The sequence below is a fragment of the Sphaerodactylus townsendi genome, linkage group LG12, assembly GCF_021028975.2.
Source record: "Sphaerodactylus townsendi isolate TG3544 linkage group LG12, MPM_Stown_v2.3, whole genome shotgun sequence".
Classification (NCBI taxonomy): domain Eukaryota; kingdom Metazoa; phylum Chordata; class Lepidosauria; order Squamata; family Sphaerodactylidae; genus Sphaerodactylus; species Sphaerodactylus townsendi.
This window is the reverse complement of record NC_059436.1, coordinates 33,122,908-33,144,755: the sequence shown is the minus strand read 5'-3', so window position 1 is coordinate 33,144,755 and position 21,848 is coordinate 33,122,908. Positions and strand designations below refer to the sequence as shown.

Below are 21,848 nucleotides of genomic sequence, written 5' to 3'. Positions count from 1 at the left end.
TAATGATCTGTCCGAAACAAAAACCCTCATTCCAGATCCTTAACCTGATGATCAGAAACTTGGGTGCAGAATAGAAGATGCAACACAACATGTCTAGGGAGACCAACAGAAGTTGGGTCAGTCTTGTAGTTGCAATTGAGGTGATAAAATCCTGAATGTGGTCATACGAGGGGGATTCCACATAGATATTTAAGTACCCAGGGACAATAAACCTGCTAGGCTCTAACATCGCCAGATCAACCAGGGCGCTTATTGGTGAGCCTGGTAATCATTATTCTAGTTAGATCCATAGCTTGTCTCTGGATTCCAACACAAGCTGTACACAATCCAGTTCTGCGACGATCTGTGTCAGTTATCATCAGAAAGCAAATGAGTGTAGGGGGGTTACAGCACTCTTCATCTTTGCCTTGAGAGGGGCTGAGGAAGGATTGTGTGGGAAGATGCCACTGATGTAAATTCCAAATATTTTACTTTTGTAGATAATTTGAATACACTCTGGTTTCACTTACTGTGTTCCAGTGTAATGCTTTTGTCGCCAAATAAAAGCAGGGTTTCACGGCCTTTAGCACTCTTCCTCAGGCTAGATGGTTGGTAAAGAATGGCTGGGGGAGGGGAAGCAGAGAGAATAAAGATATTTCACAGCATGTTTTAAAAATCCCAGGTGTGCTTTGGAATCATGTCTTGTGTTATCTCCCCCCCCCCTTCCTTTTGTGTTTTGAACTAAGCATCTAGTCAAATGACAAGTTCTGGGAACTCAAATGTCGTCTTACTGTCGCATGAAATTTTAATTGGTCCTAATAAAAGGGATTATATGCAGTGGTAAGATTCAAATGACAGACAGACAGACAAACAGACAGACAGAAGCCCTTATTGGCATTATGAGATTCAAATTATTTAGCAACTGGTTCTGGTGGTGGGATTCAAATAATTTAACAACTGTTTGTTTACAAGCACCATTTTAACAACCGGTTCTGCCGAAGTGGTGCAAACCTGCTGAATCCCACCACTGAATATATGACTCCTGCTTCTTAACCAATTACTTTTTGTTGTGACATCTAAAATAGACATTTTTAACAAATCGTGGCTTGTTTACACACTAAGATTCTAAACCACAATAACTTTGGCTCATTTTTGTCACAGACAAACCAAGGTTTGTTCAGATGCCCAAATCAAGCCAATACCTGTAGCCTTAGATGTCTATGGCCAGAAGTTTGCTTTATTGCGACATATACTGGAAGAACTGTGTTCTCCAAAGTATGTCTAGAGTACTAGGAAAACCCTCAGTGTTCATAACTCTCTTGAGTCCATGTGTGCTCAGTTAGGTTGCTAATAAAGAAAGCATGTTGCCTGGTTTTATCCTTTTTCAAGACTTCTTGTGCAAATAATGGTCTCCCTTCCAGCATTTTTTCCCTCTTTCATATATACGTACTACTTATGGAATTCATTTCTACAAGATATGATGATGACCACTTGTTTGCTGACTTTAAAGAGATTGGACAATAATCTGTTGGTGATTAGTAGCCTTGATTAGATAGAACATCCATATCTAAAAGCGGTCCACCTCTGAAAAAAACAGCCAGCATGGTGTATTGGTTAGCACATTAAACAGTGACTGGAAAGATGTGGGTTCAAATCTCAACCATAAATGGTCACTAAAAGTGAGCTCCTAGGCAGTTACACCCTGCTAAATCTATTGGAGTCAATCGGCTTAGAATGGATGTTGCCCATTATGCATGGAGCGTTTCCTGCGTTGTTTCTCACCCCTCAGTGCCTTTGCAGTGGAGTCTCCTTGTGTTTCCTTGTTTATATGTGAGAAGGTGCCTCACTTCATGGTCACTCCCCTGTCCAAACCAAGAATAAAGATTGCCGTTTGGGTTTTTTTTAGCCCTTTAAAAGTAATATCGATATTCCTCATTTTGATATTTTGTAGCTTGCTATCATTTTTTTTTTTTCTAGGGAAGTGCCAGCTGTTGATCCGGGTAAGGAATGGGGTGGGGGGAGGTTGGGGTTTCCCTGCTCTCGCTAACCATGGGGCTTTCAGGATCAGTGGTGCCGTAAGTGAAAGCGTACCTGTACAGAAATCACTGCCACAAAGGAAATGTTCTCTTACTGCACAGCAACAGCAGCGTATGATTGGTCTCTGCTTCAGATTGCAGTAGAAGTGACAAGGGGCCATTTGCTGTTCCTGAGCCTAGCCTACCTTTAAGGGTGGATCTGAGAACAACAACAAGGCAGGGGGAACCTGGTGTGGAAGAAGGGCAGGATGAAAATTAAATGGATCAGATTGCCTCCCTTTTATTTATTCCTGCCATGATCTCCACACCTTCCGGATGAACTTCTGGAAACGTGTTTACTGGCTACGTTTAGATACAGAATGCTGGGCTAAAGAGTTCTGGCGTTTTTATGAATGCTTGCTGGCATTTTCCTCTATCTGCATTCATGTATTTGTGCATAAAAGCTGGAGTGGTAAACTGCCATGGCAGCTGCTTTTTTTATATCAGGGAAAGAAATGGGGTACCACGCTTGAGGCTTAGGAGAAAAGAGCTATTCCAGGCAGGGACATCCACACACACATATCTGCAGACACTTGAAAGCATCATCTAAATACCTGTCTCTGTGCATTGCCATAACGTGCATAGATTATTTTGTTTTGTTAGCTGTACTCGGATATCAAATATAGAAAAGTGGGACGGAAATATTTTAGTAACTATTTCTATTAATGTGGTTGGACCTTACTGACTGATGGGAGAATCTGAAATTGTTAGGATTTTTGTGGATTAGCTAAAATACTGAAATCTGGTAAGTATGTTGTCCAAGACTTCCCAATCGCAAAACATTTTTTTTAACAGTCTGACAACAGGACATTTTTGTTTCTCTCTCTCCAAAGGCTGTATTAAAAGGGTCAAATCAAATGCTAAAGGCAACTGCAGTTAGGCAGGGGCCCTGACAGAAAGGATTTAACCTTTCACCCCTGCATGGTTTTGCTAATCAAAAATAATCTCCCACACTGCTGCTATCCTTTTAAAGGCAAAAAATATGGGCAAAGAGCGAAGCTGCCCCCCCCCCTCTTTACAGAGTTGCAAAATGCACACTTGTGGGGAGGGACAGATTAGTAAAACCTTGTGGAGGTGGAAGAGTTAAACTACTTCTCTTTTCCACTCCACCCATGGGTGCCGTTGCCCTTTTAAAACACCCACTCTAACACAGAACCCAAATTTTGATTACTAGAAACTCTTCTAATGTATGATTTTAGGCTTTATGCCATTGTAAGCCGCCCTGAGCCCTTTGGGAGCAGGGTGGGGTATAAATAGAAAAATAAATACAGATAAACAAATAAAAAGAATGTATTTTTCACATAATAGTCAAAATGTGGAAGAGGAGCAGAGTGGCATTCTAGCAGAACAAACCCAGCAGCCTATGGGGCAGAATGCTGGGCTGGGAGTGGGCACACACAAACCTGTTTCCTTTTCAAATTCAGGCTTGAGTTTGTGTGAGGAAAAACTTCCGGCAGCCGCCAGCACATCTCCGTACTGGCAGAACGCCGGACTACAGTTATCTGTATTTATGTATCCGACAGCAGCCTTGAGGAGGAGACTGATAGCATAAGTGTCCTTGGATGGACAGCAACTTGACTGGTTGCTACAACAGCAGCTATTGGCTGTAGTGGAAAGATGTCAAGCTTTGGCCTCCTGACAATTCAGGATTCTCCTCTTGCTGAAACATAATGGTACTTTAACTTTTCCCGCCAATGGTGTCAGCAACTGCGTCTGAAGTCACATGGCTTGGGACTCCATGCCCCACAGTCTGTGATTGGAGGTGTAATCATGTAGGCGTACGGAGTGGAGCGTTTCCGCAACCCAAGGATTTCCAAATCATGGTAGAGGAGGAGGAGAAAGAATGAAAGAGAAGGAGGGGATTGTGGCTGCGCTTGTATTTCTGCATCACTCCTTGACACGGCCTTACGCTCACCTTGGAAGGAGGTTTTCATTATGAACTGATGCTTGGCTGCCTTAAAAAGAGCGAGCGAGCGAGGAAAAAATAGAGGACGAAACACAATCGGCCAGTGCCGTATTACCACATTTCAGTTGCAGTGAGGGCAACTAGTGCCTTGAATAGAACAGCCAGGCGGGTCATCTGAGGTAGTTCAGCGTAAAAAACCCACAGTGTTTGCAAAATACACTGCTCTTTGGATTCGATGGCTTCTCATGTGTTTGTGTGCTAGTCCTTTTCTTTCTTGTGGTTTTAGACTTCTTAAAAATAAAAACCTGGAGTTGTTTTTGCTGACTTTTAAAAGGGCAAAAGGCCTGCCTGCCCTGAACCTCCTGGGGTGTGGCTTCCCCCTCCCCAGTTTCGAGAAGGGAAAGTGCCTTCCTGCTTCCTGCAGCAATCCAGTCGTCTGTGCAGTACTGCAGCCATCCTGGCTATGTACGTGCAATGTTCAAGAGGGATAATGGCCCCTACAGCTGTTCGGAGAGGGGAGGGGGAGGTCTGTGTAGGCTGAAGAACTGGAGCAGCTTCGCGTCCTCCGAGTTTGGTCCTTGGTGTGGTGAATCGTGTTTCCCTCTGGATTCCTCCATGCTTCTCTTCCCTTCTGCTTCTCCTGGTTCGCTCTTTTCTCGGCAGATTCTGCAAGTGTAAGTGATTGTGACTGTGTGGTATGCTTCCCCCCCCTCCTTTTCCTTGCCTGCAGTTTCCCAAGATGTCCGTCTGTCTCTTTCTTTGTGCTGCTAGAGAAGCGATTGATTGGGCTGTGCAGTATGTGGGGCAGCTAGCCAAATGTTGCTGCCTTGTGCATGTAGGACAGGCTTCTCTCCTGTAAATGGAGCTCCCGAAAATGCAGTAACAAACTGGATTTACTGTTTTGTTGCAGAATTGGTGGAGAACATTGAGGCACTGTCGGGTGAGGCAGAGCGCACTTTGGAAATAGTGAAATGTGAACTGTTAAATGCCTCTGTCAACATTTTTTGCTGACAGTTTCTACAGTGTGGCATGGGATTTCTGTAAGGAGTGCTGGGGGCAAGAATGTTTGTAGATAATAGTTCTAAACCTGGAGAGTTAATTGTGCCAATACAATACAGAGTATGAGGAAATAATAGCAGGGTTTTTGTTGTGTGAAGGTCATATTTTTTTAATTCTCATATATTTTTTTAATTCTCTTGCATCTCATTTTTTTTAATTCTCTTGTATCCACATAGTGCTGTTTCCCCACAGTTACACTGGTCTACAAATGGCTGCTAACTTTTTAAAGTAGATTTGTTGGATGTGGAACCTTTGCCAAAATGTTCAAGGGTTTTTTAAAATTTTTTTAAAGTTGGCAGCACTTTTTAATTCTTTTTCTACAGAATGTGAAGCTTTAATGTTGGGGGTATGGCTTTTTCATTTTAATATTTTTCTTGTGTTATTTTCCTCTGCGATTGACCAAGAATTCCTTTTTACAATGAACAATGGCGTTTTTTTAAATTTTACTAAATGAAAATGATTGTCTATGGGTTGTTGATTTCTCCAAGATCAAGCAGGCAAAGGGAAGGGGATGTATAATTCTTACTCTGGGATGCACATGCTCTCCCAATGGATTTTTGGATGCAGTTAAAAAGAGGAAACCACAAGGTTTGTGCTGATTGTGGAGTTTTTGAGGGAGCTGGGAGTGTGTCGGAGAAAGAGATGAATGCACAAAAGCCTCCAGTAGGTCTTGCTCTGCTATGCTGGGAAGGAACAAAGAATCTAATCAGGGAAAACCATGGATGTCCAAAATTTACTGAACAAAAGAGTGTATTTGATAAGCTTATGTGCAAAAAACAAAGAACCCATCATTGAGATATAAAAGACACTATGTTTATCATCAGCGTTTTGGAAGCTGGCCAGCTTAAGTAAAAGTGTAGTTCTAAGGCTTTAGATAATATCCCCACTTTGTTACAAGGATTAGATTCCAGCTTGTAGTTTTAACACAAGCTGAAAATATTAGTGATAAAACACTCTCTTTTTCTTCCTGTTTTGTTTCAGCATGGCTCTCCAGGAACAATTTTGATTTTCCCGTTTTGAGATTTTTCCATATGAAGTTGCACAATTTAGATGCATTCTCTGCAAACAATTCTCTGCCAAACTACTAGTTTCATACAGCGTGGGTCTTCGTGGTTTCCTTACGTATGTGGCACTTCCTCTTCCTGGGGCTGTGTTGTCTTCTGTGCCTTGGGCACTAATCCACTGTACATTCAACAGGGAAATCCCTGTTTCGTATGAAGGGGTTCCCCAACAAGGAATCCTCCATGTGTGCAGAGATCAGTGGGCATATTGGTGTTTTTGTGTGCACATTGCTCTTGAGTCAGGCTTTTTGGAAGGTGCCTCTTTTGGTAGATATCAGAGAGGTTAGTATTGATCTCTCTGTGTTGAATACCGGGCACATCTAATACAGATAAGATCTGGATTAGATAATTTCCTTTCCAGGTCCTTGATGGCCAGTAGAACTTACGCTCACCAGTGACTGTCCCAGTCTCCAGATTACTTCCAAAGCCCACTGTGAAATCAGGATGAGGTCCTCACCTTCTTCATAGCAAGTGTCAAACTCAGGAGAAAGATTGTTCATGGGAGTAAACATGTACATGTGTGTGCATGCGTATATGGCTTTCTTCCACAACAATTTATCACTGGGAAGATGCATCTCTCCCTCATTCCAGTTGGTGCTCCAGTTGTTATTTCTGTGTGAAACTATTAAACATTTTGAGTCAGGTCCAGTTCAGCTGATTTTGTTGTGTGACCGATTTCATTCTGGTTCATTACAATCTAACATTAATAGCTGATTCTGCACATTTCAGGTCCTATTTGTGTGAGAAATCTTAATAATAATATGCAATATTGTGCTGTTTTGTGAAGTGAGGTGGAAGTAAGTTAATAGATCTGATGTGATGTAACAAATGCCTTATTCTCACTGATGTACTGAGCCTTCATCTGAACTGTACTAATTTAGACTGCAAGTTAAGAATCCCATGAGCAAAGGCTCCTCCATGTTAAAAAAAACATAGCATGGGTGGAAGGAGGATGCCAGACAGTCTTTCTGTTGAATAATAGTTTTTTGTGATTTTTTTAAAAAGTGGGAAGAATGTCTTTTTTGTGGAAGAGCATTCCTCACCTTCAATCTGAAGTAGAAAAGGCTTTTGCCTCATGATGGTCGAACTAGACCTGATCATGAGAAGTTAATGAATAGATCTCCCATGTTAGGTGGTTTAAAAAGAAGCCCCAGAATCACTTTGCTCAGACCAGAGCAGCAATACTGGGGGCAGAAGGGTTAAACCTGTTCCTCTTTGGCTGTTTTTCTGATGGAAATCACCCCTGGCCTGTTAGCTGCCTCAAATAGGGCCAGAACCTGCATTCGGAGTACATAGAGAGAAGAGTAGTTTACAATATACATGACCCAGTAGGAAGGTTTAAATTTCCTTCTCCCAATTCAATGGCCCAAATCTGAATTATACCTCCCCAGGTATTTTGCATGTCTGTCTGTCTGAAAGTCATGGCAGGATCTTCCACTATTATGTCTCATGTGTCCCCAAATACCTACATTTCAGTCATGGTCCATGAGCATGCAAAGTATACATGTAAGAATTTTGTTTTTTTAACAAAATACTAAATATTAAATTTGTAACATTTTAAATTTATACTCTTTCATCATAGTAGATAGCACCCTTAAAACAGCCTTTGTCTGTCCTGCCCGCTACTGCCCAGCTATTTAAGGGGACAGAACACAGAAACCAGACCAGTGTAAAATGTGTAGTTCTATTTTTGTTTCTGATACTCCTTGGATGCACACAAATGTTTGTGCACCTAAAATTAGCGCTCCACTGATTTATGAATCTCTTGCTGGTTGCCCGCCCCGCCCCCATATAAAGGCTATACATTCTCCTTTTCAGGTCTGGAGTATACATCTCTTCTCTGCCCCCCCTCCCCCCCCCTCTGCCCACATTCACCCAGGAAAGCAGGAGATAAGACTATCCCATTTTCCTCCCAATATCGCACCTTGGCCACTTATGCATGCATTTACTTACCCCGCAACTGTTTGCCTCACAGTGAATTTTTCCCCACACAGTTTTTGTTGTTGTTGTTGACTCAGGGATTTTCCACCTGCAAAGTGTCCCTAGCCAAGTTGATCAGCTATTTTGCCCACTGGCCTCTTCCTTGTTCTTTCTGTGCAAGCTCCATTTTGGGAGTTGCCTGGCACTGATATTTTGGGTGTGCTTTCTTTGATCTAGCATTACTTCGCTAGACCATGTCAATTTCAAGAGACAGTCTCTTCAGCAATAGACCTTCACTGTTAATTTTTTTAAGCCCCTCTGAATGGACCCAAAGAGTGGGATGAACTTCTGCAGTGTGGGCAGGGGAAGTCAGGGAGGAGTAAGAAAACCCAAAGAAAGCCTAACACACAAGGATCTCCTTCACTTTCCCTGTGAAGGGAGAGAAAAAGTTGTACTTAAAACAGGTTTTGCAAACTGCATGGATTCTCTGATCTGAATGCAGGGTGATTGCTAAGAGAGGAGAATGTGTGCATAACTGAGAATCAAAGACGAAAGGAATGTACGCTTAATACGAAGGAGACTACACATGCGTAAAAGCCCATTTATTGCCCCCAGTGAAAGTCAAGAAATTATATATTTCCATTAAATACAGGTTTGTTAGTGATGTGAGCCAGTCAGTGCAATGACTAAGAATGCGAGCTTGCAAGGTCCAGATTCACTGCTCATCCCTACCATGAGCTCACCAGGTTGCCCCTAGAGCATTACTGGAAGCACACAGTAGCCACCTTTGTGATTTTTTTGTGGTGGGTGTCTGTCTGCAATGTGCGTCTCTCTATCTCACATCATTGGTTGGGAAAGAGGCAGAGAGACACAGGCTAAAGAACCTAAGAGAAACAGCAGCACCATCCACTATGAAATCTACTTTGGTCTTACGCACCATCCCCCATCTGCAATATGGCAATGCTGGCTCTGCTTTGCAGGGTTGTTGTAAGGGTCACTGAGATGGTATATTTGAAGTGCTTTGAATGCTCAAAATACTATAATAGTGCTTACTAAGGATTCCTGCTGTAATAGGACTGCAGCAAATGTATTGCTATGAAAGGGACAAAATTTGCACCCCAACTCTGTTGTTCAATTGACTAGGGCTCTGTTTCAGCTGTAACACTTCCAGTTGTCCAGTCCTGGGCTCCCCAAAAACATTCAGTGTGGTGTAGTGGTTACAGTGTTGAACTAGGATTTGAGGATCCAAGTTAGAACCCTCCACTGTTTCATAGAAGCTGGCTAGATGACTTTGGGCCAGTCACACACTCTCTGTCCACTCTACCTCACAGGGTTGTTATACAGATAAAACGGAGGCGAGGAGAACTATGTGAGCGGCCTTGGTTGCCCATGGGGGAGAAAAGTGTGGTATAAATGAAGTAAATAAAAATAACATAAAATGATTTAAACCACTTGTTTGGTAATAGCTAGGGCGAATTTTGAGATATGGATTGTTATGGACTACATTTCCCATCAGCCATGCTGGCAGGGGCTGATGGGAAATGTAGTCCATAACATCTGGAGTGCCAAAGGTTCGCCACCACGGAGCTAGGGTGACAGCTCCAGGTTTTTTGAAGGTAGGGATTAGTATGTTCTCCCTCTTGCAAAGCATCCTGGAAGCTCACTGGGTCAGAGAAAGAGGGAGAGAGAGAGGTAACCACTATACACACTGTCTCAGTGTACCTCAGGAAATCTCCCAGCTGGGAAAGACTTCAGCAACATGCCAAGAAGATTCTCATGCATTCCCTGGCTGCTGTAACTCAAATGCCTGTTAGAGCAAGTTGCCACTAAATTCCACCAAACCGGGGAGAGTCCAACACATATTACTAGGGAGAAAATGTGGGAATATTTTTTTGCCATTGTCTATACGTATGACGTGAAGCAGGGACTTGTCCTCTGTACAAATACACCCGCTGTATCTGAACGAGCTCTTGCCAAGGTTGAGAGAGCAGATAAGGCAGGTCTGAAGCTTCTTGTCTCTCATCCAAGTCGGTCAGGGGATCCACCAGCTGCCTGGGAGTTGTCCTGGCCATCTTCCCAAGGAGACTTCTTGGCAATCCCAAATACGTCATGGGTGCTAGCACTGCTGCGTCTAACTGTGGCAGTGAGTTCTAATGGACCAGGATGGCAAGGGGGCCCCCACGGCATTACAGATAATCCCTGATTGGATAATCTTAAAAAAACTGTAAACGCTGGCAAGGGTTGCTTTTTTGTTTCTGTTTTGCTGTTTGGGACGTGTGAGCAACTATAACTAAGAAATGAGGGGCAGCCCAAGAAATGCTGATGCCTCAGGTAGCAAATCCAAATGGCTCTCCCCCTTAGCAGTACAAATAGTGAATGAAATAAATGGCAATGGTTTGCTCTGTAATAAAAATCCACAGTCTGTTGTTAGAGGTGCCTCCTTTGCCCTGGCTCGTAGGCCTCTTCTGCACAGCAAATGTATGATGGGTTGTAGTTGGGATAAAGGAACCTGTTTTCCTGGTTTCGCATTCACATGCATCTGTGCAGGCAGCGATTGAAGCCCACGGAAACAATCCGGGCTGTTGTCGCACCTTCACATGGAGATGCATCTATTTATTTTTTATTACTTCCCAGCTATGTGTATCTACACAGGCATGCACAAATGAACCCCCACAGCAACACCAATGTCCCACTGTATGACCATCTGCACCTGTGTAGCTATGCAGCTACGCAGATGCAAGAAGCAACATTTTAAAGAAGGAAACCAGGCGAATAAAGTGCCTCCTGCCTGGTAGTTTGCTTGTGAGCGGCTGCAGCCCATGTCTTTGAAAAGACTAGCTTGTTTAGCGATTTTCAAAAAAAAAAACAGTTGGGGGAAATAAAACAGGGCAGACTCATTTTGGGGGCGAGATCTGTGCAAAGTCCTCCCCCCCCAAAGTTTTTTTTAAGCATCCTACACCCATGTTTATTGGCCCACGCAGAACAGACCGTAGTGTAGCTGGATCTGCACGAGTTTGAAGTCCCTGGTTCAAATCTCACTTGTGCCATGAAGTCAGTAAGATGACTTTAAGCAACATACTTTTTCTGTTAGAGCCCTTCTGCAATGTGGGGATGAGAATACTGGTTTACCTTAATTAGTTGCTGTAAGGATTGTCAAGGTGACACGTGCAAAGTGCTTTGAATGCTGGAGTTCTAGATGAATGCAAAGCATTGGCTATTTTTAGTACATTTCAGTTCATTCATGTGGTCATCACAGGCATTCATTGAAAATGCTGGGGAGAAGAATTAGGACTAATAAAAGGAAACACTTCTTCACACAACGTGTGATTGGTGTTTGGAATATGCTGCCACAGGAGGTGGTGATGGCCACTAACCTGGATAGCTTTAAAAAGGGGCTTGGACAGATTTATGGAGGAGAAGTCGATCTATGGCTACCAATCTTGCTCCTCCTTGTTCTCAGATTGCAAATGCCTTAGCAGACCAGGTGCTCAGGAGCAGCAGCAGCAGAAGGCCATTGCTTTCACATCCTGCACGTGAGCTCCCAAAGGCACCTGGTGGGCCACTGCGAGTAGCAGAGTGCTGGACTAGACGGACTCTGGTCTGATCCAGCAGGCATGTTCTTATGTTCTTATCACATCACAGATTTAAACCCCCCATTCAGTAATGTGCCTGATTCTGAGCCTATGGGCTGCATGCCACTTTGGTGGTGGGAGAGGTGAGATGAAAGAGGTTACCCAAGAGACAGCACTAGTGTGGTCTCCAACAGCAGGTTACAGAAGCCATGACAACCATAGGCAAGAGTTTGGCAAAGCTAAAGTATAAATGTGTTCGGCCTTCTGTGGATGGAAATGCAGCCTTTTGACTTTGCTTCTCCCTGTGTAAAATTTTCTGATCAAAATATTTTAGCATAACAAACTAACAATGATCTTGTTTCTGCTTGTAAATAGATGTGATTTTTATAAAGCAAGAATATCTAAGGAATTGTGTATGTGTTATAGAATGAGCTATATGGGAAGCAGTGGTATTTTCCAAAATTGTTAGTGGGAGGGGGACTTCTCTGAATCCCAAGCTCTTCCTTTGCAGTGCTGCCTTCATCCTATTTTTATTCATTTGATACATTTAGATGCCCTTTTTTCCTAGCAGGCAAGCTGAACAGTTACACCCCAAATAGCACAAAATACACCCTAAAAACTGAAATGGAGCTCCTGCGTGGAAGTGATAGAGGTATCTTCAATCTGGTTTTTAAAGTATGCTGATTATCAGTTTCAGAGCTGAGTTGCACGGTGAAGACCGCTGGGATTCTAAATGATTAACCTTTGAACTTAGAGAGATTTCTGCTGAGGGGATCCCATACTCATATTTGTGGGTAGGTAACAGAGGGTCAGCATCTATGTGTCATTGGTACATCAGAAATTCTTTTGCCATTTTCTGTATCAGGAATTTCAGTGGCCAACACTTCTACTGGGCAGAATACGATGCCATCCAAAGCCTCAAGTATAACTCCTGACATTATAGTCTATAGCTGCCTGATGTTGTGTTATGGTGGACATGACCAAATCAGATTACAAACAGGAGTTTGACAGGCAATTCCAGCATCATCTTCTATATACCAGAGTCGTAGTGGTTAAAGGTCCCCGAGACCCTTTATTGTGTTGCCCCCAACAGGTGGTAAGGGTGTTGCCCCCAACAGGTGGTAAGGCTTCCCTCTGGAATATCGGGACTATTGTTTCCTAAAATAAACCACTTTGATCAATGCCACTCTTTCTAAGAAAGGTAGTGTGTACCTAGAAATAAAGGAAACAATCACAAAAGCTTGTGCTGCACTCAGTTTGTTCATCTTTAAAGTGCTCTTTGTTGTTCTTATTGCAAGAAATGAACGTGGTGACCATTTTGGAACTAATTTCCTTCTGTTTTTCTTTTCCCTTCTCAGACTGGTTCGGAGTGCAGCTCAGTTGATGGACCCAAAACAGGCCAAATGGAAGAAGGGTCATTTAACCATGTTGAAGAAAGAAGGCTGAATGAGGGCAACAGACCTGACTTGGCAAATGGTGGGAGGGAGCAAACATCTGGAAGAGGGGCTATGATAATGGAAGCAGGAACATGGCTTGGCAGCCCACATACCGACCAGAAAGCCAATTGGGAAGGCATGCCAGCTGACCGCAGCCAGGGTGATTCTACCAATGCCAACTTGGAGGATGCTCAGAACCTGGTGGCCTTCTCCGCAGCCGCTGAAGCAGCCATGTCTTCACAGGGGGTTGCGCCTCCAGATTCCCCTTCTTTACTGAGTATGCAGCTATACGAAAGGTTTAATGCCGAGATGAATCGGAGTGGTGCAGGGGATGGTCTGGCCATGCCTCCTTCTAACAGCTACCCTGAAGATCTGAATGCTCTGAAGGCTGCCCTTGCTCTGGCAAAACATGGTATGAAGCCACCCAATTGCAACTGTGACGGACCTGAGTGCCCGGACTACCTGGAATGGCTGGAGAAGAAGATCAAGTCAGCTACTGGAGAGGACCAGAGTTGTGCCCCGCAGCTTCTCAACCAAGCTTCTGAATCTCCCTTAGACCATGGTGCTAATCAAAAGCAGGTGCCTGCTGCAAGTGAGAAGCTGACTCTGTGCCCATCGGACGCCCTTCCTTTTTCTCAAAGTGCACTGAATATTGCTAAGGAGAAGAACATCAGCCTCCAGACAGCCATCGCCATTGAAGCCCTCACACAGCTATCATCGGTTCTTCCTGAGGCAGCCCAAGGGGCTCCGCCCCCTCCCCAGAGCCCTCAGCCAGTCATGGCTTTCACCTCCAAGGAACAGCTGGTCCAGCCTTCCACCTTCCCGGCACATAACCCTAATTCGGTGCTATCTGGGTCCAACGCTGAGCTGTACCAGAGGCAGGCCTCGAAAACATATGCCAACCATGGCTTGCTCCAGTCTCCTGTGTCACTGGCTTCCTCCTCCTGGGAGCAGGGTACAAAACTTGCTCAGGAGATGACTCCTTATTGCCTTGATCGCAACAATGGCCACTTGGACACTTCAGGTCTGTTTCCCAACTGCACCTCCACCCCGCAAAAGGCAAGTTTCCCTGAGCAGTGGAGTGAAGAGAGTAAGTTCAAAAGCAACCTCTGGGGCCCAAACTCCAACCAATCACCACCAGCCTTGGCCAGTGATCCCATGGCTGAACTGGAGCAGCTTTTAGGCACTGCCAGTAATTGCATCAAAACAATGTTCAAGCGACCTGACGTGATGCCTGGCAAAGTGAAAGCCATCAAAACAAAGCAGGAGCAGCTAGCCCAGAAGGAGGGGAGCCCTGGCTACTCCAAGCCAGCCTCTTCGAGCCAGCAGTTGTCCCAGCTTCTGCAAGAGACAAACTTCCATAAGAAGACTCAGAAGGTTCTGCAGCAGCACCTCCACCACAAGCGCAGCCTCTTCCTTGACCAGAACCTGCCTCAGGGAGACCCTCAGGAGCAGCTGCCAAGCTGGTGGGCTCCCAAGCCACAGGCCCAGCCTCAGAAATCAGCCGAGAAGTCCCCCAAGGAGAGGAAGAAGAAGGTCCCAGCAGAAAAGGGTGCTCAGGTCAAACCAGTTCGTAAGCAGGTTCAGATCAAAAAATCCAAGCAGAAGGACTCTCAGCCCCTCTTCCTGCCTGCGAGACAGATCAGCTTGGAAGAATTCCGCTCAGCTGCCGCTTTGGAGCGCCTAACTAAAGAGATGCCACCTGAACAGCTGCTCTCTGGGACCCCTACCAAGTGTCCTCTTTCTCCGTTTACATCCAGCCCCGGAGACCTGTCTCCTTTGCAGAAGCTACTTGAAAACAGAAGTCCTGCTCCCAACTCTCAGGAAATGTGCCATCCCAGCCAGGAGGAGAGCCACTGCTACTACCCAGAGAATGCTGCATGCAATTCCGCCTCCCTCAGCTCTCCTATGCCAGGTTTTGCTCCATGTTCATTCACAGGTGCTTGCAGCAATGGGCACGAGGAAGCTTTCCACAGGCCAATAAACTCGACAGATCATCCTCTGTTCGCCCATAATCCCATCCCGGCGGATGACAAGTTGGAGGAACTGATCAAACAGTTTGAGGCTGACTGTGGAGAAAATTTCAGCTTGCAGAATTCTGAGCTTCCAGCTCCAGTTCTGCCATTACCAGCCCAGCCTCCTTCCGCCCCACATCCGTTGTCTTCTTTGAGCCGTTCTCCAGAGCCTCCTGGCGGCTTGGATTCAGCTGTCCAACCTTCAGCTGCTAACAATTGCACACCGCCTTTGATGGGCTCTCCCAATGCGGGTTATAAAATGTTCTCTCTCTTGCCGGGCGCCGAGCAGCCTTTTGAAAACCCTTTTGTTGCTCGGTCGCCCAAGCAGATAAAAATTGAATCTTCTGGTGCTATTACTGTGGTATCCACCACGTGCTTTTACTCTGATGAAAACCAAAACACAGACACTGCTTCCATGGAAGGGACCCCAACCAAGGATCAAGTGCCACTCACACCTACTCTCAGTGGATTTTTGGAATCTCCCTTGAAGTACCTGGACACACCAACCAAAAGTTTGCTGGACACACCAGCCAAGAGAGCACAAGCTGAGTTCCCAACTTGTAACTGTGTGGGTGAGTCATGACATGCGAGAACCTCTTGCATTGAAAGGGAAATGTCCTGAGAGTAGGATTTACTGAAGTGTGTGTGTGTACATGTGTGTTCTGTCTGCAAGAAATTCACTCTCTCTCTGGATTTTTAAGTTGAGCTCTCTGTATCAGGATTTTGATTTTGAGCTCTTTCAGTGTTCCTGCACTGAAGGCAGGTATGCAAATTGCTCTAAAATGGTGTACATTGCCAGTCCTGTCTAAAGAATGCCATTCATGGAAGCTGTTGCTATGCCATTCATCTGGGAGCACTTCCGGAAGAGGGAGTCTATTTACTGAACTTACTTCCTTTAAACAGTTTCACATTCTTAATAATGTCAAAATGGTCTTGTTGGACCATCGTTCTGTACCCATCGTTGACTACCCAGCTACTTCCGTGAAGTTCACAGGCAAGCCATGAAGATATTACTTATTGTTGTCATTGCTGACAGACCCTGAGAGAACCTCCATGTTTGAGCTTCTCTAGTCTTTATAAAAAGCTGCCTGTCAGTGGCTGTCATAACATCATGTGGTTGGAAGTTCTGTGAGTTAGATGCGTTCTATGTGAAGACGTACTTTTGTCTGTTTTGCAAGAAAGATCCTTGTTTCCTTGTTCTATGCGAGGGGGTGCAGTGGTGCCATTCCTAGCGTTGAGAAAAGTTTAAAATGGTAACATTCTGCTTGGTATGATAATCTGAAAGATTAGTTCTGGTTTCAGGGGTGGGATTAGCCTGTTGGGAGAGGGCATGTATTTTCCTGCAGGAATAGAGCAGGATATGAATCCAAAAATAAATAAATAAATAAAATAGTATTGTCGAAGGCTTTCACGGCCGGAATCACTTGTTTGCTGTGTGGTTTCTGGGCTGTATGGCCGTGTTCCTCTGATCTTCTGAAGATGCCAGATCCTCTGAAGATGCCAGCCACAGATGCAGGCGAAATGTCAGGAGAGAATGCTGCTAGAACACGGCCATACAGCCCGGAAACCACACAGCACCCCAGTAAATAAAATAGATTGGGGAGGAGCCGTGGCTCAGTGTTATAGCATCTCCTATGCTTACAGAAGGCCCCAAAGATTGTCCCAGATGTCTCCAGGTAAATCAGACAACGCGGGATATGAAAGACCTTTGCCCTAGCTGTCAATCTGAGTAGAAAACACTGACTTTGATAGACCCACAATCTGACTCAGTAAAAGGCAGCTTCTTCATGCATTCATGAGTACAGGAGGAGAGGCTGAGTGGTTGGGGAAGGACAGGACAAATGAGGTATGTGGAGTGCTGGTCTGAGTGACTGCCGCTGTCCTTGTGTCTGTCAAACTGCACCTTCTGTAAACGAGTAGGATTCTAGCTTTTAAAGCATGCAGAACCTAAGGAATATTATTATTTAACTTGTGTGTGTAGGAATAAATTTAACGGCTGTCCCCTGGGTCTTGAGTTTTCTAGGAAGCCAACCCTAGTGTGCGCATTATGGGATGGACTGGGGCTACTGTGCTTGAAATCCAAAACTGGGATTCAGGTTTTCCAGCCCTTGGGCCCTGCTATCTGTTCTTGGAACAGGGACTGGAAGGGAAGTTTAAGTTGGGATCTGAAGTGCAGCGGATGGGACGCATCTCTGTCTCAGTTGATTGTGTAAAGGCTCAGTCAAGTCTAGAGCAGGGGTGGCCAACCTATGGTGCTCCAGATTTTCACAGACTACAATTCCCATCAGCCCCTGCCAATTGGCCATGCTGGCAGGAGCTGATGGGAATTGTAGTCCATGAACATCTGGATCACCATAAGTTGACCGCCTCTGGCCTAGAGGCTTCATACTGGTTACCAGTTGCAGGGCTCAATACACACCCTGTTCCTTTATTTGGCTAAAGAGATCTAAGACATTAGAGCACACACAGTCCCAGATCTCTGCTGCCAGCATGCTACAGTTGCTGGTTCTACTTAAAGTAGGAGTGGCAATGCCTTCCTGTTAAACTTGTGCCAGTGCTCTTGATAACTGCATGCAAGGGGAAGTTTTAGCAGCTGTATCTCTTTAGTGCCTTTCCTGTTGGGGGAGGGACAGAAGAACTCACATCTGCTTGATTACTTTCCCTGCCAAGCGCAGGCACTCTCTTTGGGTTTGCAGTTGGCAGCTCTGACTGCGCCCTCTTCACCGATGGATTGGTTTTCTAGGTTATGTGGTTTCAGTGTGGAGGGAGATCCATGTTTTTGCTATGCAGGAAAAAATAGCAATGTATGAAGAGGGAAGGCAGCCAGTAAAGATCTGAAAGTTGGGGCTTTGGCCAGTACCTCTGCCGTCAGCTGCCGTAATAAAATCCGAGGGTGCTGCATGTCCGTTATTGATATTTGTCTGAATGGCCGCTGTCCAGCTGAGACTTGCTTTCTCTTTCTCTTGACACCATGCCACAAAGATGTGTCTGGAATAAAAATTAGACTTGGGAGAGGGAAGGAGGAAACGCATTAGCCGAAGCCCAGTCCCTTCTGTTTGGGCAGAGAACGTGCCAAGCTAATTTAGAGTCAGCCGCTTCCAACCTGGAGAACACCACTGCCATTGTTTAAACTTTCTATGGCACAAGCAATGTGGCAGGTGCTGTATGGGACAAGTTTTCAGACTCTCCCCCCCCCCCAGATTTCTGCTACAGTATCCACAAGTGTGAAAGGATTGGTCAGGCCTGATAGAAGTGGTCGTTGCCTACATCATGAACAATTAATTCCGAAGGTCTCCACAGACCTGAGCTCGCTTACTGGCCCCATGCAGACATAATTCTTATTGGGTTTTTTTCCCTTCACCATGAGTGAGTATTATATCTGAATCCTCATCCATCATCTTCAGATTAGTTCCCAGTCAAAGTATGGAGTGATAGTTTGAAGTGGTCTGTAAAATCAGGTTTGTTCCAATAATGGTTAAGTGTTAAGTCTATTCTGTGCAAACCTGGTTTAAGGTACTTCTGCTATCTCTCCAAGCTATTGGCTTGCAAGGTGACCAGTAAGGTCTTTCTCGTACCACTGTAGATATACCCTCCAGAGGCACAGAAGTGTTTTCTGTTCGACTTTGGGCCTTTTGCCATAGGTAAGTGCTAACCGTAATGTTATGTTTCCAGATAGTGGTGAGGATATGATAATGAAACAGGTGAAGCTGGTTCAGCTGTATAATTTCTGTGACACAACCCCTGCCCCCCACTTTGAAGTGCCTAAAGGACTATCAGTTATATACATAAGTAAAAGCAATTACACTGAACATCTCATTACGTCCTGTAATCTCATGATATTAAAAATTACATTTAATTAATATGCCTTAATTATTTTTAAATCTGATAAAAGTTAAACATCACTGCAAACAAATATAGTTGAGTGAAAAGATACGGTGGAGCAAGTAAAAGTATTTCAAAAGGGATTCTCTGACATTATTGCAATCTACAGTTGTTTTAGATCCCAAGTCTTGAAAGTTGTAAGAGGACTTGAACGTAGAGGAAATAAAGATATTAGTCTGAGTTACTGTAATCAACAAATAAAACAACATGGGGTTCTTCTACAAGGCAACAGTATTATCTTCAAAATAATTTCTTCTTTCCTTCATAGTTTCCTTCCCTTCTAGAAGGAAAAACAGTTTTCAGCCTCCAGATTCCAGCTGTCATTGAACATTCTAAGTTCACAGCACTTCCCAATTAGAAAGTAGTATCTTATATGCACCCTCTATCTTGAAATCTCCAGTCTTTGCACATAAGCAGATTCAATGTTTGGAAGGAAATCCTGCCTTCTTACAGACCTTTTCTTAAACTTTCTGCTACTATAAGAGAGTTGAAATATATGCAAGGACATAACTTTGACAAGTTCTCCTGAATGTGTACATGTGAAAATGCTGTTCAGGATGAATATAGAAAATTGTTTGCAAAACCATATCTTACCCTATTCAATTCACTAACATGCAGGTGGGCCCAATGAGAGACCCTCAACTAATGGGCATGCAGGAGACTGTCCTGAGTGCCCATTGGCTGACGGTTTGGCCTTGCACTCAAAAGAGAGCACTAGTGGGTCTACCAGGCTTGCTAAAGGCCTCCCCACCCCCAGACCAAGCGCTGGTCACAGAAAAGCCCTCCCCACTCTCTCCCCAACCCCAGACCAAGTCTGGACTTGCAGTCCAAAGGAGCCAAAGCCCCCTCCCAGCCAGCCACACAAAAGTTATCCCACTGTCCCACCCAAACCACAGCCACACTCTCCTGACCTCTGTCAGCCCCCTCCCATTCTCCCATCAACGTCCCTCAACCCAAATAAACAAGACTACCCACCTGACAAAGAGGAACATCAGCACCTGTGGTAAGTCCAGCTGGCGCAGGCCCAGAGCCTGATGTGGGTGCAGACACTTGGTGGTGGGGGGATGAGGAAGGGGGCTAAGGGAACCTCGGCTCACCCTCTTTCCCTCCCCCTTACTAGAGCCCATTTCATTTTAAGTTGAAATGGGCTTTAGTGCTAATAAGAAAAATCATGTGGATAATCTCATGTGATGGTTCCATTTGGCATTTGGGGTGCCAACCTCCAAGTTGTGCTTGGAGATCTCCTGGAATTGTAACTGCTGTCCAGTCCACAGAGACCTGTTCCCCTAGAGCAGAGGTGTCCAACTCTGGTGCTTCAGATGTCCCTGGACTACAATTCCCATCAGCCCTTGCAGGCATGGCCAATTGTCCAGGAACATCTGAAACGCCAGAGTTGGACACCCCTGCCGTAGAGAAAATGGCTACTTTGGACGGTGGCATTATACCTGCTGAAGGCCCTCCACAATTGCCATCCTTGAAATCTCCAGGAATTTCCCAGCCTGGTGTTGGCAACCCTATTTGATCTGTGAGGGGGGGATTGTTTTTTAAAATAAATTATGGGAATTCCAGGCATTACATCAGAAGTAGTTTCCAATTCAGTGGAGTATACATCTCCTGAGTGTACATGGAAAAAAATTAGCTAGAAAATGTAATCAGAACAGGTTCTGGTGGGTTTTCCAGGCTGTGTGGCCATGGTCTGGTGGATTTTGTTCCTAACATTTCGCCTGCATCTGTGGCTGTCATCTTCAAGAGGTGTATCACAGAGAAAAGTCTGTTTCACACTGTGAAGATGCCAGCCACTGTGAAGATGCCAGCCACTGTGAAGATGCCAGCCACAGATGCAAGCGAAACGTTAGGAACAAAATCCACCAGACTACGGCCACACAGCCCAGAAAACCCACCAGAACCAGTTGAATCCGGCCATGAAAGCCTTCGACAGTAATCAGAACACTTCTAGTCTTATTACATTTCTTAATTTTAGCAGGCTTCAAGTCAAGTGGCTCCAGTTCCTCATTATTTACACCAATCCAATCCAATCCAAAAACCTTTATTAGGTATAAAACCAGAAGTACCATACATTCCAAGTACAATAACAGGATCATCGTTGCACATCATGTAGAACACGGATTTAAAATGTGGAAACTGCTTCAGAAATTTCTACATTAGGGCTGTTCAATAGCTTAGACATTTTTAGTTTGTCTAAGAAAAACATAAATTCTAGAGGCATTATTTACACCAAATGTTTGATACCAAAATGGAGTGAGATGCATCAGTGAGGCCCTCTAGCCCATGTCCCCATACACACACACACATTGTGTGTTTCATAGAGCGACCATCACATGGTTAAGTTTAGAATTATAACTTTTCATAATTTCCAGATTGTTGGAAAACTTGTTCAAGCAATCCATCCTTTGATTGATGGATCTGGGTACCTTTTTTGGAGGCTCCTTCTGAGGTTCCCCCTAATGTGGCTGGTATTCTTGTCAAAATCCTTGTGACCTGTGGAATCTGGAGATGTCCTGGCTGATTGATGCAGTCTTTCCTAAGAGCCCTCTACTTTCTTGCTAGAGCCTGTATGGCCTACCATTGAAACCACCACAGTCTTCATTATCCCTTTGCTAAAGCTGTTAATCTTTATATTATACTGGAGAGTCTTCTACTTAGCACTCATCTAATTAATTTGTTCACTGAACAATTAAAAGAAAGAAATACTTTGTGTCCTCAACCTCATGTGTTCTGAAGTTATGCCCCAAACTGATAATTTCTACTGGTGAGCTGAAGCTACAGGTTTTGCGGGCCTTGTTGATGGATAAGATCACATGAAATGGATAGCCCTAGCCAGTTTTGGCAGTAATCCCTGTCAATTGTGATTGGTGCAGTTACATCTCCATGTAATACGGATGACTCAACAGCCAGTCAGGGCAGCCTGAGAATTGGTTGATC

The 21,848-nt window shown here is 44.6% G+C and overlaps 1 protein-coding gene across 3 annotated transcripts in view; it reads left to right on the top strand.

The window, feature by feature from the left end:
- TET3 (tet methylcytosine dioxygenase 3) overlaps positions 1 to 21,848 on the top strand; it is a 98,461-nt gene that overhangs the window by 45,953 nt on the left and 30,660 nt on the right. For 2 of the 3 annotated variants that reach the window (XM_048511993.1, XM_048511995.1), the window contains exon 3: positions 12,931 to 15,595. In XM_048511993.1, the coding sequence (XP_048367950.1) occupies positions 12,931 to 15,595 (2,665 nt within the window). Of the gene's footprint in view, positions 1 to 4,380; positions 4,635 to 12,930; positions 15,596 to 21,848 lie in introns of those variants that run through there. The other variant, XM_048511996.1, reaches the window with a different exon arrangement.